The sequence below is a fragment of the Pteropus alecto genome, unplaced genomic scaffold, assembly GCF_000325575.1.
Source record: "Pteropus alecto unplaced genomic scaffold, ASM32557v1 scaffold86, whole genome shotgun sequence".
Lineage (NCBI taxonomy): Eukaryota > Metazoa > Chordata > Mammalia > Chiroptera > Pteropodidae > Pteropus > Pteropus alecto.
Genome location: NW_006442109.1, coordinates 4741548 through 4760596, shown reverse-complemented (window position 1 = coordinate 4760596; position 19049 = coordinate 4741548). Strand labels below are relative to the sequence as shown.

The 19049-nt window shown below is 33.1% G+C and overlaps 1 protein-coding gene, 1 long non-coding RNA gene and 1 pseudogene across 4 annotated transcripts in view; 2 read left to right on the top strand and 1 right to left on the bottom strand.

The window, feature by feature from the left end:
• Positions 1–19049, top strand: part of LOC107196298 — a 165098-nt gene that overhangs the window by 71631 nt on the left and 74418 nt on the right. The gene's annotated exons all lie outside the window — the stretch shown is intronic.
• Positions 1–19049, bottom strand: part of FERMT2 (fermitin family member 2) — a 60444-nt gene that overhangs the window by 16044 nt on the left and 25351 nt on the right. For both annotated transcript variants that reach the window (XM_025038927.1, XM_006920177.3), the window contains exons 3-6: positions 11104–11238; positions 4104–4329; positions 3894–3996; positions 2307–2414 (exon numbers count right to left, since the gene is read on the bottom strand). In XM_025038927.1, coding sequence (XP_024894695.1) covers positions 2307–2414; positions 3894–3996; positions 4104–4329; positions 11104–11238 — 572 coding nt within the window. The remainder of the gene's footprint in view (positions 1–2306; positions 2415–3893; positions 3997–4103; positions 4330–11103; positions 11239–19049) is intronic.
• LOC112469800 lies at positions 832–951 on the top strand (annotated as a pseudogene).

Genomic DNA, 19049 nt, shown 5'->3' with positions numbered 1-19049 from the left:
TGAATTAATAATGAACAGTCTGTGGCTATTCCTTCAGTTGTGCTGAAACAAGATCCTTAGAGTGGCAGAAGCTTCCATGTTCACAAACCATGGAGAAAGTAGGTTGAGGCTCTCTGGCACTTATCTCAAATGTGAGCGTATATTACGAATCACGTGGAGAGATTCTTAGGGTTTATCTCCAGAGATTTTGATTCAGCCAATCTGTGGTTCAGCTTGGAATCTGCATTTTTACTAAGTATCTTAGGTGATTCTGATACAAAAGGTCTTCATGAGTTAACTGCTTTAAAAACAATATTACTAACTTACCTACTTAATTTTTTATCCACATCTTATTTTCAATTACTTTGTTTCTTTTTACTACTGAAGATTCCTTTTACACAAGGAACCAGAAGGCCCAAGGAGAGAACAGTTCAGAGTGCAGGCTGTGTATGAAATAAAAAGAACAGTAGGCATCTCCTTGCCATACTTCCAAAGTTTCCCCCTTCTGGTACTAGATGGTTATCGGGGCCTTCAGGTCAGTCTCTGAGAGGCTTCTAATAATTAAGGGGACTTGTAGTCAAATGCTCTCATCAAATCTAGATTCTAAAATGGTCCAGGATAGCTATGCTTTGGGACATTCAGTTTCTACAAATTAAAATTCATGGTTTATGAGGTGTTTTTTTACTGAAATGAAATGGGAGTATCTACTGTATACCGGGTGAGAGAAAGCTTCAGAATAATCCCATTTCTGAGAAAATACGACTATGTATACTCATTCAACAAATACTTTTTGAGCACCTAGTATGTGCCAAGCACTGTAAGTATATGCTGGTTTTTAAAAGATTCATTATTTTCTACGGACATGCCACCCTAAAACAAACCCGATCCTTTCTGATCTTGGAAGCTAATTAGGGTCAGGCCTGGTTAGTACTTGGATGGGAGACCACCTAGGAAGACCAGGTGCTGTAGGCGTAAAAAAATAGAAAATAAGGGATTGTAAGCTGACAAGGTCCTTGCAACCTGAGGTCAACCAAGGGTTGCCTCACCTAAAAAAAAAAAAAATGATAATAAAAATTAAAAATAAAGTTATTTTTATAATAAGATAAAAAGAAATACAATAAAAATCTGGATTTTTCTCATATATATTTTGCATGCATTATTATTCTATTATTGACAAAACCTTCACTAGAAAATTATAAGCCCATATTCTAAGTGAGAAAGATGTAGGTAAAACATCATAACCAAGTGAGGGACTTTCAAGAAAACTGCTCCAGAACTTAATTCAAGTAATTTTTTCAACAGTCTGAATCATATCCAGAAACACAATAGAAGATTCTTAGCTAGTTGTTTCAGCAAGTCTCTAGAAACTGACTAAACTAATTCATCTGTCATTAAAGATTTTCCCTTTCTGAGCTTCATTTCGATTCCCTTCTTTCATCATGTAAACTAAAGAGAAATTAGCCATTCTTCTTCTCCGAAGGACAACTTTTTGAGTCAACTGGAAGACGCTTCTGGGTACATGGAAGCATTCGGAAGATTGAGAGCATTTTAATTTTTGTTCTAAAGAAGGAAAAAATCATTTTTATAGTGAAAACTTATTATAACAGAATACAACTTTGCATCCTGTATTTAATTATCAGGACTTTAGATGAAACCAGAATTCCACCATAATCTGAGAACACTCACCAAAGCCTCACTCGGGTAATCTGAAATGTAAGTGGTCAGTCAGACCTCAGTGCCTCTAAGAATGCTGATTTGTGGACTCCACCTTAAATTTTTTACCAAAGAGGGCAGCAGTAATTAAGTGGATCATTTTTTAAATAAGTCTTACTGTAATTATAATGCAGGTGGTGTACAAGAACCACATTTGGAAAAACACTGGTTTAATATAAGGAAAACGTTAGCTACCTACTTATTAAGGATTATCGTTCTAAAAACTTGTATTTGTTTAGTTTCACTAGTCTCTTAAAATTTTATCTTCTTTAAAGCTATTTCTGCCAAAGCGTACTTTAAAATTTATCATTCTCAATTCTTTATGAAATTATGCAAGTAAGCTTCATTTCAGAAACTTGATTTTTAATATAGAATCTATTTCCAAAGGAAAATTGGATAGTTTTAATCTAATATACGTCTGAAGGGTGGGAAGACAATTTTCTCCTCAGGATACAGAAAAGTAACTATAAGTATACCACTAAACTCTTGGATAAGACAAAAATTTAAGCAAAATTCACATATTTTGCCTTCATAAGTGTCTATTCACTTTCTACGTAGCAAATAATCCCCTATGCTTTTCCCTCCAAAAGTCCCATTTACCAACACTCCATTACCTGCAAGGCTGCAAACATCATCATTTCTTCTTCTGTGCATTCAATCTCTTCTAGGAGAATAGCCCATTTGGCCTGCTCATAAAGCTGATTGATTCTGATTGCATCATACTGCAGGAAGAGAGACATAGTTCTTTTGTAATATATCACTTTTCACATTAAAAAGTTTGAAAACTCTGAATATCTTCTTTTAAAGCTTGATGAGAAAAATTTAATACACAAATTTTTTTTCTAGGATTTTACTGACTATCAAATACACAATAATGAAAAATATCTACAGGGTTTATATATCTATCTATATATATCCATATCTAGTTTTCCATTAAAAATTACATTGAAATATGCCAAAAGATTATTATTCAGTATTAGAAATAGATTCTTATGTTATTTTCCAGAAAAATACCAAGATACTATAGTCTTTAACAAAAATAATCTTACTTGAAAACATTAAAGTAAGGTAGAACGGACTGCTCTTCAATATTGTTACTGCAACTTGCCACACTAAAATGTCATAATCAGAGAGTAAATTAATTAGAGAACATCTAATTCATCAGGGAACATCTTACTCACTGTGAGAAAGTATGCCCAGACAAAGTGGCAGGTCCTTAGAAACAGTAATTATTTTAAGAATCCAAAATAGAGGGTGCATGTATATGCTTGTAGAAAAGATTTACTTATGTTATTAAAATATCTATTTAGTTATGTTAATAAAAAATCAGTAGTGTCTTAACAATAATACTATCTTATGTTAACAAAATATATAACCCCCTTTCCTGCAAATGTACTTATGTTCCCAAAGCAGCTTTGGTTTTACTACGATTAGATATGGCCTTAAAAAGGGATTAACATTTTTTACAGTTCTACTATGTACATTTTACTGTTGTATAAAGAATTACTTGAGCGCTTAATAAAAACTGATAACTATATACTTAAAAATGGACATGAAAAGGATGAGAAGGTAGTCAAGAGATTCCCTCCCCTCAGCTCCAGCCAAGGATAATAGGGAAGCAAAATATCTGTGCCATGTGGTTTCTGGGGGAAAATACTCCTGATTTTTATAGTAAATTTAACTCATCAGAAAAACAAAAGTACTTGAGTAGCACAGATGATGCCAAACATTTTACAGTAAAAAACATATTACAATGTTTGGCTATAAGACAGGAAGACATGTAGACTTAAAAAAATTTTTAAGCAACATCATTTGGTACTTAATTAGAAATCAAAGTAATTGAAAAGGTAATCTTCCGGAAAAATTTTTACTTAAAATACAGTTTAAGAGCAGTATGAAAAAAAAACCCCAAATAACTTTACCAATTCTGTGCCTTTTACCAAACTAGTGTCTTTAAAATACAAATCAACCAAAAAATTCAATTATCTTAAAAAAGGAAAAAAGTTTAGTTACGCTTTCAATCTATTAAAACAATAGATTTGTTTGAAATATAGATGCTTTTGTCTCATACTTTGGGTTTTTATAATTATACGAGACTTGCTATTTACGAATAATTTCTTACCCCATCAACTTCCAGAAAACAAACATTCAAATGAACAAAATAAAAATGAAAAAAAGAAATTCCTCTAAACCCTCGGTACCTTTGGATTCAAATCAAAAAAGCTGTAATACTTGAATCGGAGCAGCAAGGCCTCGTTTTCCTTCACATCTTGTTCCATGAGAGATCTTGAGGAATCAAGCCATCTGGGCAAATTAGCAAGTGCAGTAGAATAAGGCAAGACAGAATTTGTAAAATACTTCTACCTCTATTTAGATAAAATCTTCAACTGTATTTCTATTTTAAAACTCACCCTTGATTAATTTTTGCTTTGTCAAGAAGAGCTTGAGGCTTGAACATTTTCGCCAAGATTTCTGGTGATGTGATGGGCTGACTGACAGCAAGTATACCAGGGTTGCCTTCTGACAAAGCACTGTCACCAAACCAAGCAGAAGTTGGTGACAAGGGGCTTCCATCATGAGCATCGTAGGTGGGGGTCATTGTTTTACTATAAAGTCCTGGGCTTGAATATATACTTCCTAATAAATAACATGAAAAATAAGTAGTAAATAAGAAGTACAGAATCTTACTTTTCAATAACACATGCTATAATGATATAAAGCACATTGTGAAACAAAGCTTCATTCTGGAAGAAAGCTTAGTACATTTTACCTGTCTTAAAAACATGTGAAATTAATTTTAACACTTTACTTGTAGAACATTAGAACATATAATAAGGCCAAAAGAATATAATTAAGTTTTGGTAATTCTGGGGGGGGAAAATCAGTTCAAGAGAATTAAGGATATAGCTAAAGCAGACAAAAGCCTTTTGTTTTTGACTGTGGCAAGGCTCACCTTTCAGAGGGCCAATGTAAAGAACATCAGTGCCTATAGGAAAGGAAAGAAAGGAATTCAGAAGATAAAGGAAAGGCAACAACAGAAGACAGAAACAAAAGGATGAAAATGAAAAGGAAATGGGAAAAAGAAAAAAACAAGAGTTTTCCTACTTGTGAATCATAAAGTATATATTTCAATTAGATTTAAGAGTAAAAAATCTTAGAAGCTATAACCTAAGTAAAATAAGTTGTCTGTCCAATTCAAAAGAATGAAGTTGTGCTCTAGTCAAGTGTCTAGTAACAAACATGTCCTCATTTATCACCCTTTGAAATCCATACCATTTTAAGACAGCTCGATATAAGTGAATACATTCACTTAAATTGAGAACAATGTTACATTAATGCTTTCTCAGTGAATAGCTAAACTGGTTCCAACAGATTTACAAATAAAGTATTAAAACAAAGGGGCAGATAAAATTTTCCCTGCAAAGAAGCTAACTAACAAAGGTATATTTTATAATTAAATCCCTGAAAGCAGGGATATTGTCTTTATCTTGATTCCCTGGTATTAAAGAGCTAGGCATATAGTAAAGGCTACATAAATAAAAATTTGTTGACTTAGTCAAATGATGACATATCCTGTCATTTACACTACAAAAATTGAGATTAGATTAAGAATTTTTTTTTAAAGTTCACCGTGACATGAAGTAAAAGTGCCTCTCCTCCAAAGTCCTAACTATTAATTATATTTTGTTCTTTAATCATCATTTTTAAAAAGAAAATGTGTAAGTGGGTATTACATTGTTAATAGATGATGGAAAGAGAATGGCTGTTTCCCTTACCTGATTTAGGAATGTGCTTAGGAATCTCTATACTTTGCTCTCTAGCTCCCCCCCGCCCTCCAACAACAGAAACAATTACCTATGAAAAAGCTGTGGTACTACTGCTAGAGATTTCTGTAGTTGTCATGACCTAGTCTAGGAAGAGAAAACACACACACACACATACTCTTGCTAGCATATGTTCTTCCAATGTTAGTACTAAAGCAACTTGTAGAATCTGAACATTGTTAAATTTAAGCACCAAAGAAAGTTGTGAACTCTTCTTTCATTGGTATCTTTAAAAGCTAGAAAGAACCTGAAACTACAAGGGCATTTTCTGAAAGAGTTACTTGGGCACCCTACGCTTATTAAAAGGGCTGAAAACATTATTCCAGCTCAGTTAGGCAAAGGATAATTCTGCTACAGAGATTATACATGTAAATAAGGTGTGGAAAAATATTACCTTCTAGGCACAATCTTCTCATTTATTTCAAAGAGCTATTAAATAAATCTTTTACTAAAATGTCAGAATACTTTTGGAAATTTGTTCCTAGAATGATGAACTATAATTACTATTCAGAATTGAGTGAAGTTCGAGTTGACATTTTCTTTATCCAGTTTCTAAAAAAGAAATATATTCCCCTAAATCACACATTTAATAGAATCAGCTACCCACTCAAATCTCTTCCCTCCCAATTTTCTACTTTGTATATTCTACACTCATATTTGATCATTTCACTGTTCCTATTTGTTATTTTGTTAGGCACTCTATAGTAATAACTCATCTAGTGTTCCCAACAACCTTATTTATTCTCATTTTAGAAGAGCAAACTGAGGCACAAACAGGTTAAGTAATTTGTCCCATGTCAAGAGCTATTAAATTGCACAGTCAAGCTATAATCAGCCAGTTGGATTACAGCTAAACACACTGTCTCACTGTGTAGTGGAATTTATTTGAGCCATTTCCAACTGGTGTGCATTTATTTGTTTAGTGTTTTGTTACTAATGTCACCACTGCTATTGCAAAAAATGCTTCCAATAAACATTTTGTACTTATTTCCTAATTCTAGCAACAATACTGGGTCAGAGGGTAGGTACATTTTAAATTCCTTTTAAGTCTCAATTCAGTGACATTCCCAACTAGCTCTTGTATTCCTAACTGCCTAATTTATTTTAACACAGTAGAATCTACCACATGTTACAAACTATATTCTTATATATATTTTTAAAGAGTATTAAAGTTATTTTAATATATTTTAGAAAATTTTCCATCAAAATATCTCATACCAAATTGCAGGCGAAAATATAAATGCCGACATTACAGATGAATTAAAATAGCAATATGAAATAATTATAAAAAATATTAAAGTGAAATAGAATTTTTATATCTATAAAGAGTTTATTAAGAGTAAAAACTCTGAACTATAGATTTGACTACATAAAAATCTACAACTTAGTATAGTAAAAAAGACCATAGACAAAATTAAAAGCCAAATGCCAGTACAGGGAACATATATGACATACCGAATGATTAATATCACTAAAAATAAAAATATATATCAAGAAATGGACAAAGTCCATAATTTGAAAGTTAACAGAATAGAAATGGCTAGTAAATATGTGAAATATTATTTACACTGGTGTTTATCAGGGAAATAGAATATAAAGTAATTCCGAGTACTACTTATTGGTCATATTGGCAAAAATTTGTAAAGATTTGCAACATCTATTATTGGAAGAATGTAGTAAAAGGGGAATTTTCATATATTGATGGGAATGTAAAACCATCACTTTTACATTTTTTTTTTGTTTTTGGCGTTTATGTGAACTTTTAGGAAATTTTTTAAGAGTATATTTGATAGAAAAATTCGATACCACATCAGTATAAAATGTTACAGTTTCTCTAATATGGAAAACTGAAGCCATTTATATAAAGAATTAGGGAGACTGCTCTACTATGACAACAGAAAGATCACGAAAACATTCTGTTCAATGAAAAACCTCAAATTGCAGAATATACAATGTACAAGGCTCTCACCTTGTTATAAAAACAAAACAAAACCAGACATGCAAATATATTTAAACACATAGAAAAGGTACTGGCAAGTTGTACTCCAGCTGTTCACAACATAGTTATATAAAGCAATCAAGAAATGGCTGTTTCTTGAGAGGGAGTAGCAAGGGAATAAATTGAAGTGGAACTCCCACCTTCAGTTTAGTAAATTTTCCATACTCTGAATTTTTTATAAGACTATTAAAGTATGACTTTTGAAACTAAAAAACAATACGAGGTCCATTACTATGCTTCACTGAGTGAAAAAAATGCAAATTACAAATGTGTGTATAACAGTCTCACTTTCATTAAAAACAAAATGAACACATAATTCTATAATATGTAAAATTTTACTATGTTCATGCATTACTCTTATACTTAAAGGATAGTTTTTAAAAAATGTTTTGATGCTTAAAATGGCAAATTCCAGTTAGGAAAAATGGCATCCTGAAAAAGTGATTTTCCTGACAGTGCCAATCAAGTGAGTATTGATTACTTCTTGTAAGTATTATTTTAAGACTCAGAGTTCTCCTTTGTCTAGCTGCCTTTAGGATTTTTTAGAGACCCTGCTGATAATTTTATATTTCTATTTATATATTACATCCTGAAATTACTGATTTGTACATCAGTACTATATTGTAAAACTGATTCTTATTTGGAAAAAAACTGTTTTTCCCAGACCTGGGATCAGGCTAGTTCAGTGGGTTCCCTCCAATAGGTAATCGGAGTAGCTATTTCACTAGTTACAGTTAGGAAGTGGCAAAGCACTCAAGAGCATGCCATCTGAGCATAGCTATGTAAATCAGGTATTTGAGAACTCAGAGAATTTTATCATAATGATATGTAAGAATCTGACTAAGTCTGAGAATCATTAATTCACTCATGATCCTTTACATTACTTTTTAAAAAATTAGCTTTGTTGAGTTCTAATTTACATATTAATATTTTATCAAATATTCCTATTAGAATACACAAAATATTTACTTTAAATACTGTAACTAGAGAGATGAATGTTACATGATAGTTAGAAACACAAGTGTGGGGGCCAAAGAGACCTGGATTTGAATTCTAGCTGTCTCTTACTAGCTTTGTGACCTTGGGCAGATTACTTAACCCTTGTAGGCTTCTTTCCTTGTAAGTAAAATATGTACAATATCACCAAAACTGCAGGGATTTTGTTAGGCTCAAATGAAAAATAATGTATTAAATAATAGTTATCAATTAATGAATGCATGTATTTGTTGATCATGAGCACACTGAGATGCTCACAATTCCAGAAGCATGTGGGAACTAAAGGAAACAGTTTGTTTACTCCACAATGAAATGAAGATTATATCTAGCCCTCAGCACATCTGTAGTAGAAGCACTGAACAAAGTGTCTGATGTCCCCCAAGACCCCAAGATGTCATGTATTGAGATTATACGGACCTGTTGCTATTATGGACACAACATGCAACTGATCGTATTTTTCAGTATTTGGTCCAATAATTGACTAAAGTGCTAATAAATCATAAAAGCAGACAAACAAATTTTTTTAAAAAATTAATTACATATTACTTTTTAGGTGCATATGGCACTCAGCGGACTTCTTTATAGATCATCAGTCTTCTACACATCACTACATTAGTGTACTTTCTTAGTATTTAATACCAACTTTTTGGAACTCCTCAAATGTTTTTAATTGTGTTTTTAACTAAACTGCTTGGGTGCAGACAACTAAAACCTATTTTTAATTCTCTCACTCAAAACACAGTCATAGTATATGATTCCATTCATGTGAGGTTCAAGAACAGGCAATACTAATTGGTAGTCGCAGAGGCAAAAAGTAGTTATTTTGTGGGATACTGCCTGGGAAAGGCATGTGGTAGGCCTTACGGGGTGCTGGTATCATGCTATGCACTATATAATGTTCTGGATGATTACGAAGTATATACATCTGCAAATATTCATCTGTAGTTTAAAATTTGTTCATTTTACTGTATGTAACACTCAATAAAAAAAAAAAAAAAAAACTACAGTTACTCAGTCCAAAAGATTTATGGCATTCTCTCATTGAAATTCATCGTCTTTTGTCCTCAAATTGCCTTCTTCCTTTATAGCATTGCACAAAATCCCTCATTTGCATTTCTAAAACCAATCCTGCCTGATTTCAACCATCCCAAAAATATACTTTTCTAAGTACTCCTATGTTGTAAGAATTAAATAAGTTTCCATTTAAAAAAATAATTGAAAGCAAGGACTGTGCCTTTTGGATGCCTTCATCAATATAAATGATGACACACATTCTTTCATTCTCCTTTACCTCCTCAATCTGCAGGCTTCCACTACTACTTGCAACCCCTCACTCCCTCTAACAAATTTACTGACTAGGAAGAAATTGGTATTCTTTCTAAAATAATGATTTGTTCATTTTGTTAACATATTCGGAAACAAATGACTCCACAGTGCACTACTCTAAATTCCTCTGTCCGACATTTAATACAGTGTGATCCTGAAGTTCCTTGGAGGTCTCTCCCCTATATTTGGCTCAACTGGTTTGTTCATGTTCTGCTTTTCTTTTGCCACATGTTCTTTGTCAATATCATGTTTTTCTGCTTAGATTGCCTTTTCTTCCCATCAAAATCCTAGCCACTGGAATTTAAAAGCTTAATTCACAAACTTACTTCCCCAACCCATAAATTGAATATACCCTATCTGGAATTGTTTTGTCTTCTGAATCCCTATAACATTATTTCCTACGACATTCATTTAGCGTTTATATATTACCTCCTTAAATATAGTAACTGTGTTTTTCAATTAGCCTGTAAACTACTTAAGAGTAAGGGTTATCTTTTTTCTGGGTATCTCTCAAATGCAATTATAGTATATAAGTACTGACATAAAAGTTACAAAGTATGTGACCTTAGATGTTCCTAACCTTATTGTGCCATAATGCCTTCATCCTTGAAACATGAGTAATAACAATTCATCTCAAGGGTTGTAGTGAGAATTAAATGAGTTTCCAAGGTTAAAGTGTGCGAAATAGTTCTGAGCATATAGTAAACATGATATGAAGTATTTGCTTTCATTATCATCACCCAAGAATTTAAAAGACCAGGAGTGAACTGAATTAGAAGAATACCTAATTCATGTTGGGGATGTAATGGAAAGAAATTTGAAAAAGCTTCTTAAAGGAGTAAGTCATTAAAGGAGAAAGGTAGAGAGGCAAAGGGACTGGCATATGCAAAGCAGAGAGTGGGTTTTAAGTAATCTGACAAAAGTAAAATGTCTCAACTAAACAGTGGTGTTTTTCAAAGAATACCCAAATAAGAAACTAAATACTAAAAAAATGTCCGGTACCTGCAAAGCAAAGAACTGAGCTCAGTTAAGATACTGTCCCTTTCTGACTCTTCCTGAGCAAAGAGCCAGTCATCTTCTTTACTGATGCAACAGTTAACACTAGACATGTTGATGTGCACATGACACACTTTGATGGAGATTTCATGGAGGTTTTTTTTTTTTTAACTTGACTACTCCTGACCTATGTAATCCATTTATTCACTATCAAAAAGACACAGGCATACAGTCCATGTTCTCACATTGAGCCCTTAGTCAGAGACTCACCTGATCCAGGAGTAATAAGAGGCCCTTCTAATTCAAGTGCCTCATCTTCGGACTGGTCGTCTAGCTTTTTCTTTTTTTTCTTTGTTGGATCTCTTGGCTTTTTCAAGAGGGAAAGTTCTTCAGGGTGTCTGATATCTATTAAGATAAAAAAAAATTACTAAAATAACAAAATTTAAACACTTTACACTTGGTAAATCCATCTATTAGTTCATTGCAAAATAAGAATTTGCAATTTCCTTCTGTGTATGTGTTTCATCACATATTAATGCCATGCAAAACACAAATATGATATTTTATTTAATAATCTAAAGCACTCAATTAAGAACTATATAATAAATGTAGTGACAGCAAAGGGGAAAAATAATGATCTAGAGTACAAAGAGAAAATTATTAGAATTCTTAGTTATATGTATTTTTTAATCTAAAGATATATATTTTAATATCTTTTATCTAAAGGAAATCACGCTTTATATTATATGGTAGCCCTCATTTATTCTGCATGTAAAGTGAATGTAATGAAAATACTTTCATATTACCAAATCTCAAAATTATAATTGATACAAACTTTTCTGACTTGTATCAAATGGCTACAACTTTCTGTATTTATCCTATTTTCATGTGAAGAATCTGATGAGGCAAAATAGTTCAATGAAAGTAATGATGAATTAAAGACAACCCAAATAAGTATATATTACATTATATATTATATATAATACGTAATACATACCATGTCCATAAATTGCAGGAATTGTTAGTCAATTCTCCCCAAACTGAGCTAAAGATTCAATGGAATCCTAGTCAAAATTCCAACTTGCTCTTTTGTACAAGTTGACAAGTTGACTGTAAAATTTATATGGAAATGAGAACAATCCTAGAGTAGTCAAAGCAATTTTTAAAAAGAATAAAGTCAGGGGACTTATACTACCTGATTTCAAGACATCATAAAGCTATCACAATCAAGACGGTATAATGATTGGCTAAATAATGACAGACATCTAAATGAATGGAATAGAAGTGAGTAACCAGCCACAGACCCATAGATAGGAGGTCAATTATTTTGAACAAATGTGCCATGGCATTTCAAGGGGAAATGAAAATCTTTTCAACAAATAGTGTTGAACAAGACAGCCATGTATATTTTAAAAAGAACATTATTCCTTACTTAACACAATATACAAAAATTAATTCTGAGTGGATCATAGACCTAAAAGAAAATATAAGTAGACAAATATTTCTTAGATAGGGGACACACACACATAATCCCCACAAAAAATGTCTTTTATTTTTTTTAAATAAGCCCAAAACAAAAACCTGCTCTTTGAAAGATACTGCTGAGAAAACAAAAAGGCAAGCTGTACATGAGACAAAATATTCACAAACATCTGACAATGGACTTGTATCCAAAATACATAAAGAACCCAACAACTCAGTAATAAGCAGACCAATGAGGTAATGATTTGGACAAGCGCTTCACCAAAGAATGCATAAGAATGGCTAAACAACACATGAAGAGATGCCCAATGTTACTGGTCAGGAACATACAAAGTAAAACCACGAGATGGCATTACCGATCAGAGTAGCCAACATTAATAAGTCTGATAATACCCTGTGCTGATGAGAATGTGGAGGAGTAACTGGAACTCTCATTCCTAGCTGGTGGGAATGTGAATGTGAAGTGAATCAATTTTTTTTAAAAGTTTGGCAGTTTCTTATAAAATTAAACATATACAACTCAAATATTCGCTCCTAGTTATTTACTCAAGACAATGAGAAGCACATTTGTAATAGCTTTATACATAAAAGCCCAAACTGGAAATCACCCAAATGGATAAACAAAATGTTATATTTTCATGTCTGTGGTATACTCATGCAATGGAACACAACTCATCAGTAAAAATAAACTATCGATACATGCTATAATATGAATGTATCTCCAAACCATTCTACTAAGTACAAGAATCCAATTATAAAGTGTATATACTGTATGATTCCATTTATAAAATTCCAAAAAGTGACAACGAATCTATAGTGACAGAGCAGATCAATGGCTATCTGGCTCAAGTTTAAGGGTAGACGGGAATTTCTGAATCCTGATTATGATAGTTTCACAGATGTAAATATTTATCAAAACTCAAACTGTACACTTTAAACAGGTACCATTTATTTTGGTTATACCAAAATAAAGTTAATTTAAAAACAAAGAGCTTAAAGGGATAGAGAGCCAAGAAAAAAAAAAAGAGGGGAGAAGCACTGAGTCTATGTATTATAATGTTTGGCAGCAATGCACTATGTGTCAGTGTATAAACAGAGTAGACAACAAAATACAAATCACTGCAGAACCTGTAATGCTATAGAGTGCTAGGTTACTGATCAAAGTATTACATGTGGCAGTTTATACTTTCAGGAGTCCAAAACATCCACTAGATTCAATCCAATATTACAAATTCAGGAAGCTTTTTATTTGTAGGGGACCTACGACTAGGATGGATCATACTGCTACAGGGCTGATGGGGCAAAATCTGAGGGAGAAGCATATAGCCAAACTACCTGGATACAGTCTCGGCTCCACTATTTATTAGCTGTGTGACTTTAGGCAAGCTACTCAGCCTGTCAGTGTCTGAGTTTCCTCATCTGCAAAATGAGAATAATAGTACACCTCAAGAGGTTGTTGTGAAAATTAAATGATTCTTAAGGGTAAAGTCCTTTGAACAGGGAAGGCACATAACAAGTACTTTGTAAGTATTAGGTATTAATGCTTTTCTCTAATTTAAAAAATTATACAATCATTTGGCAATTACAAAAGTATAAATAATCAAGTCCTTTAAAACCTGTTCTTGAAAAATAGAATATGACTATGTAAATAGTGATCATTTTAACAGATGTATAAAACTGTGTAAATATATAATTTAACCATTCTTCTAATAATGAACCCATTATAAATAATGGTTCTATGAACATCTACATACATATTTTTCCACATTTCAGAAATTCATTGGAGTGGAATTACTGAATCAAAGGTTATAATTTTAAGGCAAAAGTGGAGCAAGATGAGCACACATGTTATTTTTTAAAGCTTTGCTTGGTATGATTATCTACAAAGAACCAAATCAGCATTTCCTACCTAGACTACTTTGAAAATAAACAAGATTTAACATTCTAAGAGACCTAATGATGTATGAGTTGTACTTTCAATTATCAGTGTACCCTCAGTTTTAAATGCCGTCACTGCCCATGTTGACGGGAGCGGGGGGGAAGCATTACGAAAATCTAAGCCTCTGAATAATCAGTTGTCTGTAATGCTTTAGTACTAAGTGGAAGTAGGGTGGTGGTGGTGGTAATCGCTCTCTCCGCCCATTCAGTCCACCAAAGTAAATCATGTAATGATACGTGGTGAAAAAGCTAAAAAGTACAAGACACAAAATGAATCACACCTGAGAGATACGAGACACTTCTAACACAATTCGTCACTGTCAAGTTTAATAGAAGAGAGAAAAAACAAGCATGTATAATTTAAAAGGCCTCCCAAATGTTTCTGGTGTGACTCTTCTACTTGAGAATCACTGCATGACATGATTCATCCTTTGAGATTTTTTTCTTAGGTTATTTCCTGTCTAGCTCACAAATCAGATATTAATGTTAGTAGAAGAATGAATATTTAAACTAGCTTTTAGTCAGTCATAAGCAGATGAAGCAGTTCTTAATTCTATGTGCCCATGAGAATTGCCTGTGAAGTTAAAAATAACATTAAAAATAATGCTTGGATCACATTCCCAGATGCCCTTAGTGGCTCAGAGCTTCCAGCAGCTTGTTTTATAAAAACTCTCACAATGGATATTAACTAGACTTATTGTGATCATTTCACAAGATATACAAATTTTGAATCATTCTGTTGTACACCTAAAACTAATATAATGTTACATGTCAATTATATTTCAATTAAAAAAAAAAAACTCTATAGGTAATTCTGATTCCAACTTCTTGAGAACTAGCAGCTTAGGCGAGGGTGGAGAAGCATGACACCTTATTTCTCCGAGTAACCACTGCTGCACATGAACTCTATGAATAAGTGGTTTTCATTTCAACAATAACAAATAAGGAAGGTAAGCCTACCCCGTCATATAAGAGACTAATTATTTCATTGATATAGGAATTTAGGACTTATTTATTTTCTCTGCCTTGTATCAAGAAGGAACTAAACTAGTGAATTTAGCAATCTGAATCACATGTTTAGTAAGAGTGGGCCTGCTGAAATGTTTAACTAAGGTTTATAATAAAATAAGCTTTATACTAAAATAAAATACACCTAGAAGATTGAGAAATAAAAACTTTAAAATAAGTAAACCAAAATACAATGTTATTTTTCAATTATGCTAAATTTTATAGTTCAATAATAAAGACAAACTAGCACTTCAGTCACTACACAAAGCAATGACCCAGGACCTCTTTATAACAGAAACATATACTAAATAGCAATGAAATTTAATGTTCAAAATCAATATAATGTTATCAAGACAAATCTAATGAGAGAGACTACATAAATGCTATACATATCAAAAACCACGGGGCTGAGGAAGTGGGATACAGGAGCAGAGAAGGGTTCTCAGGAAAGATAACATTCAGATTTTACTTTGAAAATAAATTTTTCTCAAGTTTCTGGTTAAACATGTATATTGAGCTTGTGCATTTATTTCACTCCTTTATAAAGACATACCAAAAAAAAAAAAAAAGAAATGAACTTATAAGGACAAAGAAAAAGGAGAAAACATCAGATAAGAAATGTCAGAAAAAATGTGGGATACAGAAGCCAGATGGCAGACTAGTAAATGACATAGCAGAGTGCAGAAATATAAAATCAAGGTGTTTGATGAAGGAAATACCAATGGGAAACATGCTGATACACTGTGCTGAACATCAAGCATAACCAAGCAGTGAAAACAGAGAAACATGGAAAATGAATCCTGCTCCGGTGTCCCTTTCCTGCTCCTTACTGGATTAAACCTACCCCTCAGATACACATCCTTGAGGATTCCTTAGAGGAGAACCTTAATATCTCTACAGAAAAAATCTTTTAAATATAACATCTGAAAAAGCTTGCTCAATGTTCGAGTACCCTACAGAGAGGTAACAAACTAAACCCCATTCAGCACAGAGCTTCCTATTCCTATGGGATATTTTTAGTGCCCCATCATTAAATGTAAGAATGGACGGTAAATGATTGACAGACGTTTGAGAAAGGCTTCTGTGGTAGGTAAAATTCTAGAGATATCCCCTTAAAATTCCTGTCCCTGGGTATACTATAATAACACTATTCTAGAGACTGTTGTGAAGAGACTTTGCAAATGGAATTAAAGCTACTAATCAAGTGATTTTAGGGAGATTATCCTGGATTCTTTAGGTAGGTATAATGTAATCACACAAAGTTTTCCAAACAAAAGAGGAAGGAAGAAGAGGGAAGCAGAGAAGAGATGAAACAGAAGGACCGTCAGATAGACCTGAAGAGTAAGAAGGATTGGATTGGCTTTGAAGATGGAGAAAGGGGGCCATAAGTAAAGAAATTTGGGAGGCCTCTAGAAGCTGAGAATGATCGTTGACAGACAAACCAGGAGGAACCTCAGTCCTGCAAGCACTTTGTAACCAAATTCTACGATGTAGAATTCATTCTCAGAGCCTTGAGGAAAAAACACACTCCTGCTGACACCTTAATTTCAGCCTTATAAACCTCTAAGTAGAGGACCCAGATGAGCTGGGACTTTTAACCTACAGAAACTGTGACATATTAAATTTGTATTGTTTTAAGCTGCTAAGTTTATGATAATTTGTTATGGCATCAATGGAAAACTCCCAGAGATTCTAACACGAAAGAGACCAAATGAAAAGAAAAACTCAGGGAAATAGCGCTAGTACAGAGAATAGAAGAATAAAACAAAACAAAAACCTCTCAATTACAATTCTCAGAAAGATAAGAAATGACATCTATGAAAAATGAACAGGATGTTTTACAAAGAACAACCAGACATTAAGGAAGAGATCTTGGACATTAACAATGGGGGTAGGGTCCTTTCTCTTTTTTTTAAAAAACTATTTTGTTGAGGTTTAACTCATATAAAGTCCACAAATCTTCAATGTATTCATGAACACCTGGGTAACAAATATCCAGATCAAAATATAAAACACTGAAAATTAAAATTTGATATCCACAATAAAATCCAATTGAAGAGATATAAAGTTAGGTAGAGGATCAATCCAAGAACAAAGTATGACTAATTACTAGTAACAGAACAGAGAAAACAAGAGGAGGAATTAGGGCACATTACCATGAAATTTCAAAATGGCAGGAAAAACAAAAGATCCTAAAAATTTCCAGAGAGAAAAAGCAATCTACAAAGAAAGGATGAAAAATAAAAATTAAGAACACTATCAGCACTATCAATAACAACACTGGAAGCTAAAACACAACTGAACCATAACTTCCCAATTATGAGAGAAAATAATTTTCGACCCAACAATTCCATCAAAAGGCAAAATAAAGACCTTTTTAAATATAAGATCTCAAAAATTTATATCCCATTTTCTTAGTACACTGATGGAGGATATAGTCCACCAAAATAAAGAAGCGAATCACCACTGAGGCAAATGAACGGATCAAATATGAGAGAGAAGACATTTCCCTGGACAAAGATTAAGGGAAATCCCAGAGCTATGACTGTACATATTGGCCTAAACATCCACCCCAGATTACTGGAGCAGGATGACGGAGGGGCTTCAGAGTGTCTTTAGGAAGAAAAAAAGGGGAAGAGATTTTATCAAATAATGTATTTGATCATGAAAATTACAGAGAATGTGGAATAGCAAAGAATCAGCAAGAGACACAAGATGAAAACTAAGCAAATGATAAAAACATATGAGATAGGAAAAGTAACAGTGTATACACTTTGGTTCTTTTTAATATACACCCTGTTAAAACAATGTATTCAATGATACTGATTTAACTAAAAATTATAATAATAGGGGGAAAAAAGTTGAGTAAAAAGTGAACAGATATCTAAAACTGATAAATCAAGAAATAACAGTATAAGCACATTATTTAGAATTATGAAACAAAGTCAAGCACTAAAAGAGTAGAAAGTGGGAGGTGATATTATCAGGAGCTGGGAGAAACCGCAAAAAAGTGGTTTTAACCTTTCATCTATTGCTTTAATAAAAATTTGAAAAATGTTTCTGCTTACTGTGTAAAGAATGTACTGGAATGAAAAGAATGAATAAAAGAGACTGTTTAGGAAGGTTTTGGAACAATCTAGGGTAGAGATGGTGGTGATGTGGTCTTACTAGAGCGGTAGGGGTAGGAGAGATTGAAAGATGTGAAAGATTCAAGATATATCTTGGAGGCAAAATTAGCACTTTTAGGTGACTAATGAAATGTGTAGGTGAGGAAGAGTAGTGCTAAGGATGACTCCCAAGTTTCTTGTTTGTGTATCTGGGATGGTGGTACCTTTTGCTGCTATGGAAACTTCTAAGGAGAATAGTAGAGAGGAAGGAGCATAGAAATCTGAGAAAGAATGCCATGCGCTCAGTTTTGAACATGTTCAATTTGAAATTTCTGTGAAAGAAATGGTCTTCTAATAAGTAATGCTTCAATGAGCACGTGATGGTTTTCAAAAAAGGTATAATGCTGCGAAAAAAATCAAGGATAAATTAAAAATGGGAGGTCTCAACTAAGATGGAGTAACAGGGACTTGATTTATTTTCCTGTTTTATTTAACCAATAAGAAAGGAAAAGAAAACAAAGGTTTTCAGACCTCAGACAACGAGGAGCACAGGAGAGAAGAGACAAAAACAGAAGGAGCCCTTTAGGTGTACCAGCCTACTGCCCAGAATTGTACAGGGCGAGAAGAGGGCAAACAGTCAGGTCTTACTGCACTGAGAGATCTGAGACAGAGTTCAGGGAG